Raw genomic sequence first — 20,065 nt, forward strand, 5'->3', positions numbered from 1 at the left:
GCTTCAGAAAGGTAACTAGACTGCTTTTATTTGCAACCTGCATCAGATAACATACACAACCAAGGCTGTCTTCCCTACAAAAACACAAACATGGTCATCTTTTTCAAAATTGTAGGAAAAAACTAAGTTTGTAAACCAAGATACCACTACATAACACTTTTTACCTAACTGATAAGACTGAAATGGTATTATCAGATTTTCAACTTACTCTTTTTTGGGTTTTTCCCAGTTCTTTTTACAAAACTGAGATCAGTGAGAAAACAGAATTTTCAGTTGTTACTGTTGCAGACGTATGTTACATGAAGTAGAAGAGAGGATGCTTTAGAGTTTGTTGGCCATAAGATCTCTATAACAACTATAGTCTTTACTGTTGTAGCTGGAAAGCAACCATAAGCAATAGGTTAAAGAATAAGTAAGACTGTATTCCAATAAAACTTTGGTTTAGAAAAACAGGCAACAGGCCATATATGGCTAAAGTATATGTTATATTAGCCATGCCTACTCTTGTTATAAAATAGCTTCTTTCTTAGATCCCTTTGTTTTCATTCTTTTCATCCTTAGTTTCTCCCAAAATATATATTTCATGTCATATTACTACCCCTGATTATACTGTTTTTATTTTTTTAACTGTTAGTATTCTCAGAGTTTAGCTAGAGCAAAGAAAATCTTCAGTGAATTGAAATAACATTGGAAAATCCAGTGGGACTTTTGTACTGTTTCTGTCTTGTAGTTTGAAAATTAGATTTGTTTATTATGTACTGTGTTAACTTTAGCAATCACTAGATTAAGGTATAGTTTTTATAAAAATAATTTATATACATAGTAGAAAGTAAAGCTCACAAAAAGTAACTAATTCACTTTTACAAAGTTACTAGGTAGGGCTCCTTTAAAATTTTTTAAAAGTTACTGGGATTTATGAAACAAGAAGAGTGAGGTAAAAGTCTTTCTACTTCTGTTGTAAGGGTTGAGAGGGGGTTGTTCTCTTTTTAATAATTAATAAACCCTTGTGTATGTTCCTGTAGTTTGTTTGTTGTTTTGCAGTTTATGTTTTGGTTTGGCTTGGCTTTTTTGTTTTTGTTTTTAATTGTTGGGATTTTGCTTTGTTTTGTTTTGTTTCCTTTCATTTGATTTCGTTTCATTTCATTTTGAAGCAGTGCTGGAGAACCGCCCCAGAGTCTGTCACAATTTGGGTACATGCTCTGCCACTGAGCTATACTCCCTGCTGTTAACGTGTGATTTTGTATTTAAATTTTTTCTATATATTGGGGAACAGGACTCCCATTTTTAAACATGCTGTGGTTTTTGTGTGTTGCTATTATATTAACATGTTAAATTATTTATTCCTCTGTTATGTAAAATGTGATAGAGTAGAATAAGGAAAAGTAAAGGTTATATTTTATGTCTACTGTGTTTTAAACTAGAAACTATATGCTTTTAATGCTTGACACCAAGCTGTTAAGAAATTGAGTCAAAACAATTTCTTGTTAAGTAGAAAAATAGTCCTTTTTTTAATCAAATGAGGAACTAAAAATCCAGGCATTAGATTTTTTATTTTATTCAGATTTTATTTTTAAAATACTCGTGAGACTAACATTTGTGAAATTGTCAAGGAAACTGGATCTTGCAAAATTAATTAACAACACTTTCATAAGCTAGGTTTGGATAGTACCATGCCTATAAATATTAATCTTTGGAAAATAGGTCATTTTACTGTAATCCTGAATTTAAGAAAACTGATAGAATTATGGCAAGATAAATTTGCTAATTGATTTCTAGAAAATAGGAATATAGACAGAACTTTTTTTGCATTTAACTTTGAAATATCTTTAAATTTGAAGAGAGTTTCTCTGTAACCATCACTAATATTTTCCTGCTATTAACATGTTATATAGTAGTATATGATTATAAAAGCCAGGAAATTAAAATTTTATAACAATGAAACCACAGGAGCCAGGTATAGTGGTGTGCACGTATAATCCCAGCACTCAGGAGGCTGAAATAAGATTGCCATGAGTTGAAGGCCAGCTTGAACTCACATAGTGAAGCCCTATCTCAAAATAATAGCAATAGTGATAATGATGATAAAGAAGCCCCATAAGTTATATCTGAATTTTTCCATGTTTTTCCCCTGTCCCTTTTGTCTCTTACAGTCTGTGACAGTTATTCAGTCTTTCCTTGTCTTAGATAACCTTGACATTTTGAAAAAATGGCCACTATTTTACAGAACATTTCTTATTTGGGGCTTCTCAAATGTTTTCGCATAACTAGACAGCACTTGAGGGTTGTGGGGGTAAGAATGCTGCAGAAGTAGGTTATGTCCTGTTTGGTACATAATAGAGATAATTACATTGTGTTGCTATATTTTACCACTAATGATGATCACTTGATTACTAGTATTGCTGAACTTCTCAACTGTAAAGTTAGTTTTTCTTGGTAAATCATAAATATCTTGGGGAAGATATTGATTATTCTAAAAATACTTTTCCTCTTTTGCCCACTTTTTAAAAATCCATTGGATCGTTCTTTCCTATGATTACTATATTTGCTAGTAGCATAATATTATGAATTATTTTGCCTAATAGAGTTTTTTAATGGGAGAGATGTATATTTTTAATATTGTTGAATTTTCCATAGATTCTAAGTGTGCAAGTAAAATCAGAAGGGGAAGTGTTTTTTTTTAAAAAAAGACCCAGTGTTGGGCTAGAGTAGTTCATTGGCACAGTGCATGCTTAGCATGTGTGAGACCCTGGATTAAACAAATAGTCCACTTCTTCACATGCTCAAAATTGAACAAGGTTGATAATACAGTGGCATCTTACTGCACAAATTTAGTTTTTTTCATGATTCTGGTCACAGAATTCTTTCTACAAATCTGGCTGCAACTGAATTTCTGAAATGAATTAAATTCATGAACTGAGGTGCTACTATAATAAAGATGAGCTCATCAGGTTCCTTTTTTAATATCACCCACTTAAGAGAAATTTAAATCCTAAAGATTATCTTCTAAGTTTTAAATTTAAATTTTATTTTTAGAGCTAACACATGAGTTTCTACAAATATTGGAGAAAACGCCTAGTAGGTTGAAGAGGATTCGAAACTGGAGGGTAAGAGTATTGGCAGGATTTAACAGAATTAGTTTGTCACTTATCTAACAATTATATATAGCTAATTTTAAATTGTATATTGAATAATTTTCAGCTTTCCTAAAATCAGTATTCTATAAGCTACATATATTATAGTTTATTAAATTACTATATCCAGTAGGATTTCTAAGTGTACTATCCATTTTATTTTTAAATCTCACAGTGATTGTGATAGAAATATTTTTGTTTTATGAATGAGGAAGCTATAGCCTAGACAAATTAAATTACTATATAAAATAGTAGGTTAGGATTTAATTTGTATCTAATTCTAAAATCAGTGCTTTCAGAGCCTTCTGTTATGTTTCATATATTTATTTACTGGCAGTATAAAACCTTGAGTCATGGGTGATTTTATTTTCATATATTTAAAGTAAAATATTTATAAGCCAAAAAACTCACATTAAATCCCTGTGCTGTCACTGCTTCTTTTGTGTTTTATTTACATAGGCTGATCAGGCGGTTAATAAGAAACCAAAAGTAGATGGACAAGTAACAAAGACACCACTTCTTGGTTCATCTTTGGTTCAGAATTCCATTTTAGTAGATAATGTCACTGGTGTACCTACAAACCCAAGTTTTCAGAAACCATCTACTTCAGCATTTCCTGCACCGGTGCCTCTAAATTCAGGAAATATTTCTGTTCCGGACAGCCATACATCTGATAATTTGTCAATGCTAACCACAGGAATGCCCAGTACCTCATATGGTTTATCATCACACAAAGAATGGCCTCAGCATCAAGAATCAGCAAGGACAGAACCAGTATATTCACAGAAACAGGAGACATCTTTGTCTGGTAGCCAATACAACATCAACTTCCAACAGGGACCTTCTATCTCACTGCATTCAGGATTACATCACAGACCTGACAAAATTTCTGATCATTCTTCTGTTAAGCAAGAATATACTCATAAAGCAGGGAGCAGTAAACACCACGGACCAATTTCTGCTACTCCTGGAGTTATTCCTCAGAAAATGTCTTTAGATAAATACAGAGAAAAACGTAAGCTAGAAACTCTTGATGTTGATGTAAGGGATCATTATATAACTGCCCAGGTAGAACAGCAACACAAACACATGCAGTCACAAGCAACAAGCAGCAGTTCTGTAACTTCTCCCATTAAAATGAAAATTCCCTTTGCAAATACTGAAAAACCTGAAAAATACTTGGCAGAGAAAAAGGAAAAGAGTGGATCATTGAAATTACGAATTCCATTACCACCCACTGATAAAGGTATCAGCAAAGAAGAACTGAAGATGAAGATCAAAGTTTCATCCTCAGAAAGACACAGCTCTTCTGATGAAGGCAGTGGGAAGAGCAAGCATTCAAGCCCACATATTAGCAGAGACCATAAGGAAAAGCACAAGGAGCACCCTGTAAACCGCCACCACACCAGCAGCCACAAGCATCCTCACTTGCACAGTGGTGGAGGCAGCAGTGGCAGTAAACACAGTGCTGATGGACTACCACCCACTGTTTTGAGGAGTCCAGTTGGCCTGAGCAGTGATGGCATTTCCTCTAGTTCCAGTTCTTCAAGGAAGAAGCTGCATATCAATGATGCCTCTCACAACCATCACTCCAAAATGAGCAAAAGTTCCAAAAGTTCAGGTAGTTCATCTAGTTCTTCCTCCTCTGTTAAGCAGTATGTATCCTCTCACAACTCTGTTTTTAACCATCCCTTACCCCCTCCTCCCCCTGTCACATACCAGGTGGGCTACGGACATCTCAGCACCCTCGTGAAACTGGACAAGAAGCCAGTGGAGACCAACGGACCTGATGCCAATCACGAGTACAGTACAAACAGCCAGCATATGGACTACAAAGACACATTCGACATGCTGGACTCGCTGTTAAGTGCCCAAGGAATGAACATGTAATCATTTCTTTAGGTCAATTTTTCCTTTACTTTTTTAATTTAAAAATTGTTAGAATGGAAAACTTCTTCCTGATCTAGCAGTGGTAACACCTGCTGTCTCTGCCACTGCTTCAATATTTGTAAGTGCTGCTTTATTCTTCATTTTGAAAAGAAGAGATTATAGTAAACAAGTCTTTATCTCCACATATGATAGTGTTATAAATACTGTAAAAGCATGGAAGGTGCAAAACTCAGTATTTCTACCATTGCAGCTAAGAACATTAGGATGAATGGCTGGCTGCTTCTAGGAATATAAGATGCCTCAAACATTCATTATTTATAATTTGAATACTATAGCTATTTTTTGTTGTTGCTTGGCTTTTGAATGAGTGAAAATTGTTTTCTTTGTGTATTTATACTTGTATGTATGATTTGCATGTTTCAATGATAAAGGGATAAAACAGTATACTGACAACTGTTTACAAGAAAGTGGAGGAAAATGTACATACATTTTTGTATGTTTAGATATTACCATAAATACTCAGGATTGGAGCTGCTTGTAAGTATAACAATATACAGAATAACTTTATTTTCTCTTGTCAGAATCCATCACTAATCTGAAACAAAGGCGGCACTTTTTCATGTTAACCTTAAACTCTAGGCCTTACTGGAAGCCGCTGAAGAGGGACACTTCACTACCAGTTGGGTATGCAGTGCCACAGGTGGTCCTTTACACTGTGAGGCACTCAATTTTTGCCTTCAGAGGTTCTGACCAGATTGGCTGCTGAAATGGCCCCTAATTTTCTGAAGGCTTGAAGAAAAAAATAAAAGTTTACATACTCTTGATGTGAAGTGCATTTAAATGTTTGTTGGCTTATTGCAGTATAAATAATTATGTGGATTACTGTGATTTGAAAACTAAATTCACAAAAACATAGTGAAGAATTAGTAAGTTTTTTCTTAAAGAACTTTAACACTACATATTTTAACAGTAAACAGGGATCACTTTTCCTTTAGCATTCAGAATGTCACCATATTCTGAAATAGTCTCCTCCCCTGAAGCGTGTTTGTGTGTGATGTCATATTTCTTTTTCAGGTAAATGCAGTCTTCCTTATAAAAATGAAATTAAACCTATGCTCTCTTAATTCTTTTATATTCTAACAATAAATAAAAAGAAAAGATCACTGACTGTGCATTGTACCTGTATTTATAGTTTATGGTTGCTATCATCAGGAAGCTCTGTAGAATAAAAAGATCAGCCTCCAGGCAAACCACTAGGAGGTTTTATCTTTGTTTGCACATCTCATTATGTTCCTTTTAAGGTAAAGTTTGCACAGTCATCTGACTCCTGATTGAATTATAAGACTTTAACTTGTTTAAGTTTTGTTTTAAATACCAGTAGTATGGTTCTTGACTGTTAGCTAGTCTTGACTTTATTCTGTGGTAAATCTTGGAGCTTTTGAGTATCTTTAATTTGGGTTGGATTCAACTTATATTCAACTGAAAACCATCATAATTTTTCCACTGCAAATGAAATATTTTTGTTACAAAGCCACTGATATGTGCACAATTGTAACTACTCAAATATGTTGCGGTTGTAAATAATAGAGTTTAATCTGTGCTCTTTTATTTAGCAGTTATCTAAGATAACTGTTTATTATTTCATCAATGTTATTTGAACTTGAGATATGAGGAGCCTCTTTTAAGGACTTTACCTAGGTAGCATGTCCTCACATTTGTTCTTGTCTTGCATAAAGTTAGTAATCTTTGTCATTATATGTAACTTTGTTGCTCTGTGTGGCATAATATTGTATCCATAAACATGGTAATTTTGATACAGTTACACTTTTACAGTGGTACATGATCCAAGGACTAGTGTAGAATTAAGATGAGGGCAAGATGAGGGAGGGAGGGTTGTGTTCTTGGTAATTTAGATGTGAAACCTCTACAGAGCTATCATGTGAAACGATGTAGGGTGGTTGTGCTACTGTATAATTGGGGATAATACCAGGAATTTTAATAAGATTTTGTAAAGAATATCTAGAAAAGTAGTGAACTTATTTTCAGTATGATATAGAAGACAATGTGAATATTTAAGGTCTGTGACTATAGTTAAACTTCACTAAGAATTTGAAGAATTGTTTTGAAATGTGGGAATAAAGGTAATTTTGTTGAATCTTTATTGGTGCTAATGATGGACAGTTAAAAAGATAGCTAGTGTATATTGTTATGGGTTAGTACTTATTAGTACTTCCAAAATTGTTTGAAATGCTATGTATTAACTTTTCACTCTGTAAATGTAATTCTTTACAATGACTTTATTTATTAAAGGGGAGTCAGTTGTGATTTGTACAGGATTGTGTGAGCTATTCAAACTCTTTAACCTCTGAACAGAATATTAAGCTTCCAAAACCACAAAGGGATAAATACAGAAATCATTTTTAAGTTTCATTGCCATTAAACAAAAACCCTTGTAATTCATATTGCCATGAGTTTGCTTCAACCATCTTACTTGCATAAAATAGTTCATCAGCCTGGTCCCATTAGGCTTTACCAAAGAAAAAGACTCAGATGAATGGACATTACTGTGAGTCTTCTTGTAAGTAGCCATAAATAAACCAAAATAATATCAGACTTAGGTATGAAATTCCACATATGCAAAGTACTGTTAAAGTGATACATTTTTATGAGACTTTTTTTTAAATATTTGGAATATTAAAAAGCATTATCTTTAAACACCTTATAGAAGAGTGATTCGTTTTTAAGTTGTCTTTTCCCCAGATTGCAGATGTTACCTTTATGAAGAAGCACATTGCAAACAAAGGCTTTACTTCTACCTCTTTCAACTAGTTCGCCAATAAAGAGCTGTGCCCCTTGAATATTTGCCTTAGCCAATGTAAAATGTAATTTCAGAACCAAAGCAAAAGTTGTTCACAGAACATTCTCAGAGGTCTACTTTTTAAAACAGGTATAATTTGTTAATGATTAAAATATCCATTAGTGGTTAGCCCTTGCAGAGTTTCTAGCTGCAGGTTTTTTTGTACTGAAAAGTCACAGCATCCATCCCAGGTTTCTCTTGGAAAGCAGCTGAATTTGTACCTTCATTTTCCCTCTGTGCAAATTCATTCAGGTTGTTCAGAGGCATTTAAAGAAATTTCTTCCATGGTACAGAGTTTCTTAAGGAATGTCATGGGGTGGTGCTTGTGTTACTTTGTACTGACAGCTCGAAATTACTGTCTTACCTGACCTTGTTTGCCTGTCCTGTGACCTAAAAAACAACTACTGTAGTTGGTCAGCTTCAGAGAACCAGTGTCAGAGATTTCTCTTAGTTACCAATACCTTGCCTTAAAGTTTTAAGCACATATTCTTTTATATTTGAGAATTTAAATTTGTATTCCTTAGCCAACTTTAGAAATAAACCACTGCTTATATTTGCATGAGTACTTAAACACAGTATGCCCACCTGATTGAGTCGATGCTAGGGTTTTTCATTCATGAAACTAGGGGTTTATTTTTAACATAGTACCACCATGTTAAAGATAGTTTTGTTCTATTCTCACCATCCCCAATTTTATTTGAAAAGCAAAGTTTCTCACCATTGTGCTTACTTGCTAGGTGATTGTTCAGGGTTTCTTTGCTGGGAGAGATTGCAAGCTCTACTATAAAGGATCCTTGATTTGATACTTCTCTTGATTGTGCAGTCTCATAGGAGGCAGTAGGATTCACTGACCACAGCCAGATAATGGGTCAACAAATCCATGCCTCTGAAGAAACTTGAATTAACCAAATTGAGGCCCATTTATTTAAGATAACCTGATTTAGACAGCTTTTTGCACTGAAAAGCAGCACACTTTATCCCCTATTCAGTTAGAGTACAGAGTTACAATATCATTGTTAATTTAAGAATTCACAACTATGTTTACATGCGAAATCAGTTTATGATCAGCTTTAGGTGTAAAGTTTTGTTTTGTTTTTCTTTTAATATACTGAGGATTGATCACAGCTACCTTACCATCCCTTTTTTTAAAAGACCCAAGGCACTAAATTGCCTGGGATGTGCCCAAACTTGTGATCCTCCTTCTGCCTCCTGGAGCGCTGAGATGACAAATGGGTGCTGCCATTTGTCAGCCTCAAAGCTGAAATTTATTTTGTAAGTGAAATTTGAAACATCTGTCCTTAAAAATCAAGACCGTCTTCCCAGTGGAACTGAAACACTCAAAAGTATTTTAGCATGTTTTCATTTCTGTATTCTAGTGTCAATTTGGGACCAGCCTGCTTTTGCCTCTGTGAAACCTTTTTCTGTTGCATAATTTTCCGCCATCTTTTCTGCTTGCCATATTCTTTCAGTAGGTTGATAAGATATATTGAAGGTTGCATGGCTCGGGGCAGTTCTTGTCTCATAATGTAACTTAACCTATTCACTTTGATCTATTAATCTCAAAAGTAAATTCTTGAGGGCTAATTTTCTCTTATTTCCAAGTACTGAGCAGAAGCCTTTCTTGAAAGCCTGTATATTGACATTTCTGTTTAATTTGATTTGCTTATTAAGTACTGATGAGTCCATTCTTAATGATGAGGACAATTCCATTTTTTTTAAGACGTGTTTGATTTTCAAGCAGCTTCACTTGGTTAGAATACTAATGTGTTGTAAACGGTGATTGGAATTCTATTTTCTAAATGTACTCAGAACCCCCAAGGATAACTGAATGGGATGTTTGCTGATAGAAAATCCAGAACAGGCTTATGTGTGTACTGGCATGAATCAGTCATTGATTTGAGCTTCTCATAAATAATTATTAATAAAATTCTTAATAAAATTTATTAACAACACAAATCCAAGGCTCTAACATGTCTTGTTAACATGAGTCAGAAGTAACAGTCCCTGGGAAAGTGTGGGAAACCTGGTCTCTAATATATTTGACTGTCCAAGTATATTGCCCAAGAGTACAGCTTCTGGGATTACAGTGGTACCTCAGTTCATGAGCTTAATGTTTTCCACAATTCTGGTTGCAAAACTAATTGGACACAAACCAAATCAGATTTCACTATCAACACTGAACCTAACCGTTGAGTTTGATTCAGTTCTCATCCAATTAGGTTTGTGACCAGACTGGTGGGAAGTTTGTAAACCAAGGTACCACTATATATGGTCACATTTTAGTCTCAGCCCCAGTGCTTAATAGAGGATCCACTTTGGGTGAGTTGATTTGATACCTTCATTTCCTTCCCTTAAAGTTTCATTAATAATACACCGTTTTAATGTTGGTACTCTCTCCAACCTCCCTCCCATCCCTACTGATTTCCCTGTTTGCACTTGAAAAAGCTAATTACAATAACTATAATAAAAGAAGCAAAAATTATCTCAAAGTTGTATTCACTTATGCCTAGGTGTAAATTCACAATTAGAGATGTTGGTGACAAAACAAGTACAGTACATTTCTGTAATGTTGCTGATTGTACTGTACAGTACTGTAGTTTTCTGCTACACATTACAGTACTGCATGTAAGAATTGTGCAAATAAAATCATCAGTTGTAGTTTCCTTTGACCATTTCTTTGTTCTGAATATTGTAATGTGCAGTGTGAGACTGCTTAACGACCTAATCTTAGAACCATAATTTGATCATTAAACCAAAAATGTAATTCCACTTAACCAAATTCATCTAAATCCATTGCCCCCTCTTTTTACCCCTCCTGTTTTTGGTATTTTAAAATTTTTGTTTTAGCTAGCTCTACTATGTAATTTCCCTATTGCCTCTCCTCGCACCACCTCCCAAGATATCCTCAATAATGAAAGTTCACCATGTTGCCATGAAATGAAAATAGGCAGCTTGTGTATGTCTTACAAATGTCTAGGCATATACTCCAAGGTCAGTTTTCTCTGGTCTTTGAAGTCAGTAGTCTTGTTTTACAGATAAATTCACCCATAGATTTTCATGATTTTAGAACAGTGAGAGGGCAAGTGGTCCCTGCGCTATGAATTGAAAACACAAGTGTTGATTATCAATAAATAGAAGTGCCTACATCAGGGCTAATTGGCAGAATCACCAGGAAAGTATTTTTAAATGAAAGTTTTGCTTTAAGCTGAACTAATACAAGTTAAAAGTAACACTTGGGCCTAGCATGTGATACAGGTTTGGGTTGCTCCTTGAACAGATTGATGACATTATCTTCGAACTGTTCATTATACTATACAAGGAGAGACTCTTGCTGTAGTGGTCTTGGTGGGAATGGGTAACAGTCCAGATGTGGAATACTGCATAACTTCAATACTTCAAAATTTGCACTTCTGTTGTGCCTCCTAATTCAACCACTGACAAATGTCCATAGTGTCAGGGCTTAGGGAGGTTAAGCTCAAGTTACTGCAGGCCTACTTTTTAGAATTTTACTTGGGAATTAAATTTTCTTTGGTTGAACTGCCCAAAGAGTAAAAGAATATCTTAATAAATGAGCTCTTCAGAGTTGAAAATTGGGGCCATTGTGCTTGTCAAATAGAGTGACAGACAGGGGAAAGCAGTATAACTGATAAATGAACTAAGGGAAGGCTTTTTCACCATTAAAGTACTCAGAATCAAAAGTGACTGCTGCCTTTGTTTACTGTGTTTTTGGTATTTTGAGTAAAGCTTCAGAAAGTACCTGGTTTCCTTAATAAACTATGAATCTGTGAAAGGCAGCAGAGAAAACAGCTTTAAATGTTGTATAAGTTGGGTAGCAACCCCAATTCCTACCTACCAATTAGATCCCTGTAAGAAAATCTGAACCCTGTTTTTTTTTTTCTGAACCCTATTTTGAAGGTTCTTTTTAATATTTCAAGTTGTGTTCAGTGTTCTCATCAATAGAAGGGTAGATTTGTTTAACCAATTTCATATATCCTTTACTGTGTTTTGTGTACACGTTTTATTTCCTGCCTTCTCCACATGTGTTTGAACACACTTGAACATGGTCAATTGCTTAAAAACTCAGCAGATTTATCTTAATGTCTACTAAGTTTCCCTACTGGGACTTGGGCTTGTAATCCTCCCTCAGCCTCCCTAAATGCTTAAATTACAGGCATGTGGCACTGCTCCTAGACAGATTTTTTTCTTTTATCTTTACAGTAAAATTTATTATTTCATGTCATGTTGATATTTCAGTGAGTAAGGAATATAGTCATCAGATTTTTTTTAAAACTGTACAAATAGGAAAAGTTAAAATATTTTTACCTTGCCTGGACTACATTTCTTATTCTCAAATTTTTTTGACAAAGCTTGATACTAGCGTTAGAATGCACATACCGTCTTAAAGTGATAGCAGCCAATAAAATACACCTTAAATCAGTAGGTGTCAGATTTAGTGGATAAATCCACAGCAATAAAGACCTTATCAAAAGTCAAATTAAAAGGGCTGGTAACAATTTCACAACTCTTACTAGTGTTACAGAAGTGAAAGTTTGCAAAGTGACTTCATCAAAGATGACCTTCCTTCAGATAGTGGTCAAAGTCCTTTGAAAAGTTTTTGTGCTGACTGGTTTTCGTTTTAGGAAATCTGGCTTTTGTCCTACCAGCCAGTTTAGACTTAACTGGTTGTTTTGTACACGTGAGCAGGACCTGATTTACTCTAAAGTGAAAGCTGTACAAAAGTAATTTCGTACGAAAGTAATTTCCTGGGAAGCATCCAGAGTTTGGGGCACAATTATGTAAGAATACATTTATAAAACAGCAAACTTAAAGATATTTCATGACACAAATTAGCAGAAGTTTGACCAAGTTTCTGATGCTTCTGCTGAATTCAATTGACCTTCAAAATGTCTAAAGCCCAGCTAGATAACTCTGATAAGCACTGAGTCAGAGTAGTTGTCAGAATCTTAAGGCACCTTGGGCTAGTTGACATCTTGAACTATGCTCACCTTGTTCCTGAAATGTTTCTGTACTGTGCTAACCTTGTAGGGACGCCCTACCCTTGTTCTAAACTAAGCTGTTTATCAAGTCAGGGATGTTCCCTGTGAGAACTATCCTGCCACAGTCCCCTGGCGTGGAGAATAAATAGCTGCCTTTTTAGTCCCTTTGTGCCAGAAGTCTTTCTTTTGGTTTGACTTGGGAATTTTCCCACAACATTTGAATTTACTGTGAATTGTTAGATGGAATCCCAAGTCCCTTAGCTCCTGTTAAGTCTTGAGGTTCATGGAATCCTTAAGGTTAAGACTGTGGCTTTAGAGCACAGTCTAGAATATCTTAATTTACCTTCCCACTTTACAGTCTCCTTTGCAAGAATTATGTATTTACTCACCAAGAAAGATAGGTTCATTATACAATTTATTTGACACTAACAACAGGAAAAGAACATGGAAACGTATAAAGCAAAGATTCTGTTCATGGTTAACCAAAACTGTAAACATTGGAACAGGTTCTTATTTAAAATATTCTCATACATATGGGTAATACTTCATGCTTGGGAGTACTATTATGTAAGGTTTTAGTGACTGCAGAATCTGGTTAAGAGATTGAATTTCCAATAGGAAAACAAGGATCTTAACCATCATTCCCCGCAAGTAAGCAGTAACATCATTTATAGGCCCTGGGAAGAACCTTGTGTGTTCACTGATTTCTTGTCACAAAAGAGTGCTTCAGAAGCTGGAAAGCAGAAGGTCTCTCATGCTGGTCCCTAGGAAGGGAAGATAACATTAGAAGCAGCACCCTATAAAGTGACTTGTTTCAAATGTAGATTTTAGGGCCAGTGATTCATAGCTCAGTAGCACAGCACTTGCCTGGCAAGCACAAGGTTGTGAATTTAATACCTGGTATCAAAAAAAAAATAGACTTTAAAGATGTAACTACAACCGCTGACAATCAAAAAAATCTGAGGTGAGTCCAGGCTCCAGTTTTTAGCTATGTCCTCCTAAATCATTCAAACTTTCCTCTTCAGTAAAGTGAGAACAATACCTACTTCATTGGGAGAAATAATGTACATATAGCATTTCAATGCTGGCACTGCAGAGATTCAAGAACTATTGTGATTAAAAACTAGGCTTTTCTAATGCACTTCGTTCAATTTGGTGTATTACAGTTCACACTTTGAGGGTTCAGTACAATAAGCACTTAGCATTGATTTAGGACTTAGTGTATTAGAATCCAGATTTAAACCCACATGTGGCAGCAGACACCTGTAATCCCAGCCAAGACTAAGGCAGTAGGATTGCTGTGAGTTCAAGACCAACCTGAACTACAGAGCAAGACTTTGTCTCCTGCCCTGCCTCCTTAAAAAAATTGAAAAGACATCAGCCAGATGTGATGGCACACACCTGTATTCCCTGCTTATCGAAAGGCTTGGGCAGGAAGATAGGGAACTACAGGTGAGGGAGTCTTGACTACCTCCACCCTCTCCCATGCGTGCACATCTGCTGAGATGTATGACAGGTTGATAAGGCCCAGTGAGCACACCCATAACTTCTGTCATCATTTAGCCCTGCTGTGGACAAGCAACCTCAACTCCCTGTATGTTCTCTACCCTTGTCCATGGTGGGTAGCCAAAACTCCTTTTCACTAAACTCTTTCCCCTTAAAAGTCCATTTTGACTTTTTGCTTTTATAGTCCCCATGTATGTCCATGACCCTATAAAAGATCTTATGACAGTTGTCTGGTCTGACCTCAATGCCAAGCCAGTCGTCTCAGATTTGTTCTGAAATAAACCTGTTGAGTTCGTACCTTTGTTTTCTTCTTCCTTTTTCCATAGCAGGCCAACTGGGCAATTTAGTAAGACACTGTCTCAAAACTTAAAAGAGCTGTGGTGTAGCTCAGTGGTGTTTGCCTAGTATCCACTAGATCCTAAGTTCATCCCCAGTACCACAAATAATAATTTCATTAAAAATTTTAAAACATGCTTTGCAATTGAAATAATCCCATTTTGAGCACTCTTTGGTGAGCATACTTTTAGAACTGTTGTACTTTAGGTTTTTCTTCAAGAAAAAGTTTTGGAAATGTATCATACAGTAAGCCAATCAATGTACTGAAATGATCAACAGCTGCTGTGATCTATTTCAAAGGTATTCTCTTGGTTAAATTGGATTTTTACTTTACAAGAGTACTGAGGATCAAATCCATGGCCTCATACATACTAGGCAAGCTCTTTACCACTAAGCTACATCCCCAGCCATTGGTTTTGTTTGCTTTGTTTTGTTTTGTTGGGTTGTTTTGAGATGGTCATGCTAAGTTGCCCCGGCTGGCCTTAAAATTTGTGGCACCCCGGCCTCAGTTGAGATTATAAGCAGGCACCCATGTACCTGGCTTAATTGGCTATCTTTTGATAATTTTATTTTTTGTCTTTTTCGTTTTTATCAGTACCAGGGATTGAACTCATGACCGCATGCGCTTATGCTGCTGAGCTAAATCCCTAGCCCCTCTTTTGATAATTTTAAAAGCAAAATGACTGCCAGATTGTTTTTCAGGTAAAAATGGGAATAAACTACTTCTTAAAATATATTTTAATATATCATTCAAAATAATATTCTCTCCATCTGGAGGTCCTTTCTCCTGCCTTCAAAATACACAGAGATCTCTTCAAATATCATTTGTTTGCCTTCCGGCCAGTTTCTTTTCTTTTTTCCCCCCCCATTACTGAGGATTGATTCCAAGGCCTTCACACTGAGTTATAACCCCAGCCCATCTTATTATGAGACAAGGTCACACTAAGTTACTAAATTATCCAGACTAAGCTCAAACCTTCAGTCCACCTGCCCCAGCCTCCCAGAGTGTTCAAAATATTAGTGTGTTCCATCACACCAGCTTTCCTAGTTTTTCCTTGCAAATGTCCAAAATGTGTGACAAGCCTTTTTGGTTGGCTTTTGTTTGTGTGGGGGGAGACTTTTGTTTTGGTCTCTTTGAGTCAAGGTTTCATTATGCAGTTCAGGCCAGCCTTGAACTCACTTTATAGCCCAGTCTGGCCTTAAACTCATGCCTCAGCCTTCTGAGTGCTGGGATTACAGGCATGTATCACTATGCCTGACCTTTTGGTTGGTTTTTTGGTAATGTTGGGGATCAACCTCAGGATTTTGTGTATGCTAAGAACATGCTGTATCACTGAGAGATATCCTCAACCCCTACTTTTTCCTCCTAACATTTGTTATCCCCTAAATCCTTACCATTTGGCCTACTGTTCTATAGAAATGTTCCTCTTGAAATTAACCAAATCAAATGAGTTCATCTTCCTTGTCATCTGTAGCATTTGAAATGCGCACTCTTCCACCTATCTGAAACTGTCGGAGCTTACTGTGATTCTCCACCTTGGGGAAGTTCCTCTCATTCTATTTCCCCTTGTCTCCACCTTTCCCCAGTTATATTAACATGCTACATCTGATTCTATGCATATTATTTTTCTTTCTGTGCGTTTTCAAAAATATTTTTCTTGGCCCTCTATAATTTTTCAAGACTATAGCTAACAATCTTGTAATGATTTTGTTGTTTTCTGGTGCTGATAATTAAACTCAAGGCCCTGTGGTTGCTAACCACACATTTTACCAGTGAGCTATATCTCCAGTCCCTTTAAGAATTTTTAAATGCATACCTCTGTTTTTTGGTGGGTTCACTTGTTTGTTTGTTAAGATAGTGTCCCAGTAAGTTGCCCAGCCTGACCTCTTAACTCGTGATCCTTCTAACTCATTCTCCTGAGTAGCTGGGACTACAGGCCCATAGTACTGCATTATTTGTACTTCCAATATAATTGTTTTCTGGAGTTTTGAATGTCTTCTTAGACAAGAGGTAAGGGACTTTTCAACTTACTTTCCCTATTCCTCTCACATCTATATCTCCCATTATTCATACTCAAAACCATGAAATTCTATCATCTTTCTCCATTAACAAATTTTTGTTTGTTTGTTTGTTTTGTTTTTTGTTTTTTGTTTTTCCTCCATTCTATTCCTTGGGATCCATTAACAAATTTTGATTCACTCTCTTCTAAAATGTTCTAGTATCCTCCTTACAGTCTCACTGCTTCTGCCATCTATGTCTAAACTCGATTCCTAATTTGTCTTGTAGTCTCAAGCAGTGTCCATTTCTGGCCCTTCAGTACAATGCCATCTGATCTTTCATCCAACTTACTCCTGCCTTGGCATCAGATGAGAGTCAAGAGTCTTTAGGGTCCTTCAGGGCCCTTGCTGTAGAATTTTAGGAATTAATTATATCTGTGCATGTGTCACTAGTTAAAGTGTGTTTGTGTTCTTCCTAATGATTATTAACTAAAGAATCCTAATTGTGTGCCTCATAGACTGATAAGCAATTTATATGTGCCATTTCCCTTAACCTTCATAATTCTGATTATTAGCAGTACAAATTTTGTATTGCTTTGTTTATGATGTGAGGATTCAAAAGGAGAGTTATAAAACATTTCACTCTCTTTAAAGTTCTATTTGTATATATAATAACTTGAAAAAATGAGAATGGTTAAATGGTTTCTAGTTGTGAATCAATAATAACTCATGGTTAAAGCAAAGGAATTGTGATAATTTTAGAGCTAAAACAAATCACATCTAGTACTGGTCCATATGATGTCCACAACACCATAGGCAGGTCTGTGCCTGGGACTCTGTTCACAAAATCCACACTGAGATACCTGAGGTGTTTCTCCAGAACTATACTCCTAGAGTTCATAATCCTGCCATGGTCCATGTGTTCATCCTAAAATCAACCAGGACAGAAAAGTGTGTGCTGGGAGAAGAAGACAGAGGGACACATTTCCTAGCAGACAAGGAGAACTGTGTATTCTGACCTTCAGTCAGACAGAATGAACCCCAAGGGAGTTAGGGTGTTGGTATCATATACTTGCTAAAAAGATTAGGCACTAGACTTTTTCATCTAAGGATAAGAAAGCACACTTCCTTGAAAGACAGGAAATAGAGTTTGAGTCTAAGCCTTTATCTATATTACAACTAAATATTGAGCTTCACCAGATGATTTTAGGGTGCTCTGCATCATCCTAGTTGTAGTGGATGAGTTCCAGCCCCATACTCCCATTGATAATTAATGTAGATCTTTAGCAAATTTCACAGACCCCTTGGTTTGGGGAATTACTGTCAGATCCTGATAACATTTAATTGAGGCAATTTCTACTTGAAGAACCACCCCACTATACCTGGTATAACAGTAACAATCACTCAATGCAATTAATCATGATTACTTTCAGCACAAAGTCACTCCCTGCTTAATTTTGTAACTAAACAGCATTTAATGGGCCACAAATTCCAAGAGCATGTCAGCTGCTTGGAATTTGGGCATTTATTCTCTTCTTCCTGTTTTCTATTGCCTACCTGGTTAGGCACATGCGCACAAAGTCTGCTGCATTTTCTGAGAAGTGGTCTGGCAAAGGAGGCATCAGCCCTCGGTGTGCTCCAATGTAAAACATGGCTGCCATCCTGTCCATAGAAGCCAGCGGAGGCTTCCCTGTGGCCATCTCAAACACAGTGCAACCAATGCTCCATATATCTGATTTTCTGCCATAGCCAGACTCATTGATGACTTCTGGGGCCATCCAGTATGGAGTTCCATGCATGGACTTCAACGTGTCACTGTGAGTACCATTTAAGCCTGCCCAGGCCAAACGCTTGGCACAGCCAAAATCAATCAGCTTTATTATTCCAGTTGGCATTAGCATAACATTATTCCCCTTGATATCTCGATGTACCACACAATTCTCATGGAGATAAGCAACACCTTGTAGAATTTGTTTTGTATATTTACAAAATACCATCTCAGGCAATGGCCCAAAACGGCTTATAATACTAGAGATCGAGCCACCAGGAACAAACTCCATGAAAATGCTTACAATGTTCTCCTCCAAGCATGTCCCCAAATAGGTCACAATGTTGACATGTTTCAGTGCTTTGAGCAAATCTACTTCTTCCTGAAGTTTCCGGTATTCTCTTTCAGTAGCCGATTTATCAGAGGTATCCAAAGTTACTTGTTTTACAGCTATTAACTGTCCTTGGCTAGTGAGACCACAGTATACCTAGAAGCAAACAAATACCTTATTAAATTTAAATGACAAATAGCACATTCCCGAAATGCTTCCTGTAACATTTGACTTTCCCTTCCTCCAAACACTTAATACATCTGCATCTAAATGCAAAATATTTAAGCAAGTTGTATGTTTCAGTGAAGCCAATATGGGAGTGAACAAGCAGCAGGGTAAGTGAATCTACCAGCTTGGATTGATTACAACTGTACAACTTTCCCTTTCCCCAAATATGTAACTTTTCTGATAAGTTATATAATCTTTTTTACTTCAGAAAGTCAAGCTGAGTATAATAAAACTGAGACAGCCGTATTTGCCTCATCTGTTTCTATTGTCACTACATCAGATAGTGGTGGTAAAAAGTGCCTCACTGAATAAATGAAATAAGGATAGGTTAGTTCTAAAGCTTCCTGCAGAAAGATGGCAAGTTAGGGTAGGTATCATAATGTTATCTCAGCGGCTGGGTGTATTCCATCTGAGCCAGGAGTTTAAAGTGTGATCAGCTGGCTGGGCAAGTGGGCATGACCAATTACAGAGACCCAGGACACATGCACCAAAAGTGTCACCTGGGGCCAGTTGTTATAGAATATCTTGAATTCTTCTGGAACAAAAACAAGTAGGTTTTTGATAGATCTAGATCTGACATTAGAATGGGGAGATACAGAAGATGGCTGCCATTAACCTCATAGCCACTACACAGGTAAGCTTTTTCAAGTGGCCCACACTCACTCTGCAGAGCATCTTTTCCTACCTTTAGTAAATGTAAAACCTAGCTATGTTTTGCACATATCTTGACTAATTCTTTGTTCAGGACAAGAACCTGGAAAAAATCTCCAGGAGTCACAGCACCCTAAAAAAGCTGCTGATGGGCAGTATTCCCAACTAGCAACTGTAAAGGGTTTATCTTATGGGGGTAAGGGGTCAATGTTTTTTACTCGCTTATGTAAGTACTATCAAACTAAGACTGTAGATAGTTTTTTACACAATTTTCAAAACACAAGGCACAAGTTTTGGTTTTGCTACCCAGCAATAATTCTCCCAACTTCATGTTGAATTGTTGAAGGAAAAGATTTTTTCCCACTGGATTTC

The 20,065-nt window shown here is 36.3% G+C and overlaps 2 protein-coding genes across 12 annotated transcripts in view; one reads left to right on the forward strand and one right to left on the reverse strand.

The window, feature by feature from the left end:
• Ccnt2 (cyclin T2) overlaps positions 1 to 9,834 on the forward strand; it is a 41,390-nt gene extending 31,556 nt beyond the window's left edge. For 7 of the 8 annotated variants that reach the window (XM_005007708.4, XM_063258979.1, XM_063258978.1 and 4 more), the window contains 2 exons: positions 3,034 to 3,104; positions 3,591 to 9,834. In XM_005007708.4, the coding sequence (XP_005007765.1) occupies positions 3,034 to 3,104; positions 3,591 to 5,021 (1,502 nt within the window). In that variant the 3' untranslated portion in view covers positions 5,022 to 9,834. The remainder of the gene's footprint in view (positions 1 to 3,033; positions 3,105 to 3,590) is intronic. The other variant, XM_005007709.4, reaches the window with a different exon arrangement.
• A 3,448-nt stretch (positions 9,835 to 13,282) lies between these two features.
• The window catches only part of Map3k19 (mitogen-activated protein kinase kinase kinase 19), a 78,061-nt gene continuing 71,278 nt past the window's right edge, over positions 13,283 to 20,065 (reverse strand). For 3 of the 4 annotated variants that reach the window (XM_003478727.3, XM_063258984.1, XM_063258983.1), the window contains 2 exons: positions 18,273 to 18,970; positions 13,283 to 13,639 (listed from right to left, as the gene is read on the reverse strand). In XM_003478727.3, the coding sequence (XP_003478775.3) occupies positions 13,573 to 13,639; positions 18,273 to 18,970 (765 nt within the window). In that variant the 3' untranslated portion in view covers positions 13,283 to 13,572. The remainder of the gene's footprint in view (positions 13,640 to 18,272; positions 18,971 to 20,065) is intronic. The other variant, XM_063258985.1, reaches the window with a different exon arrangement.

Source organism: Cavia porcellus, unplaced genomic scaffold, assembly GCF_034190915.1.
Source record: "Cavia porcellus strain 051 isolate PalLab524CR breed Dunkin Hartley unplaced genomic scaffold, mCavPor4.1 scaffold_12, whole genome shotgun sequence".
Lineage (NCBI taxonomy): Eukaryota > Metazoa > Chordata > Mammalia > Rodentia > Caviidae > Cavia > Cavia porcellus.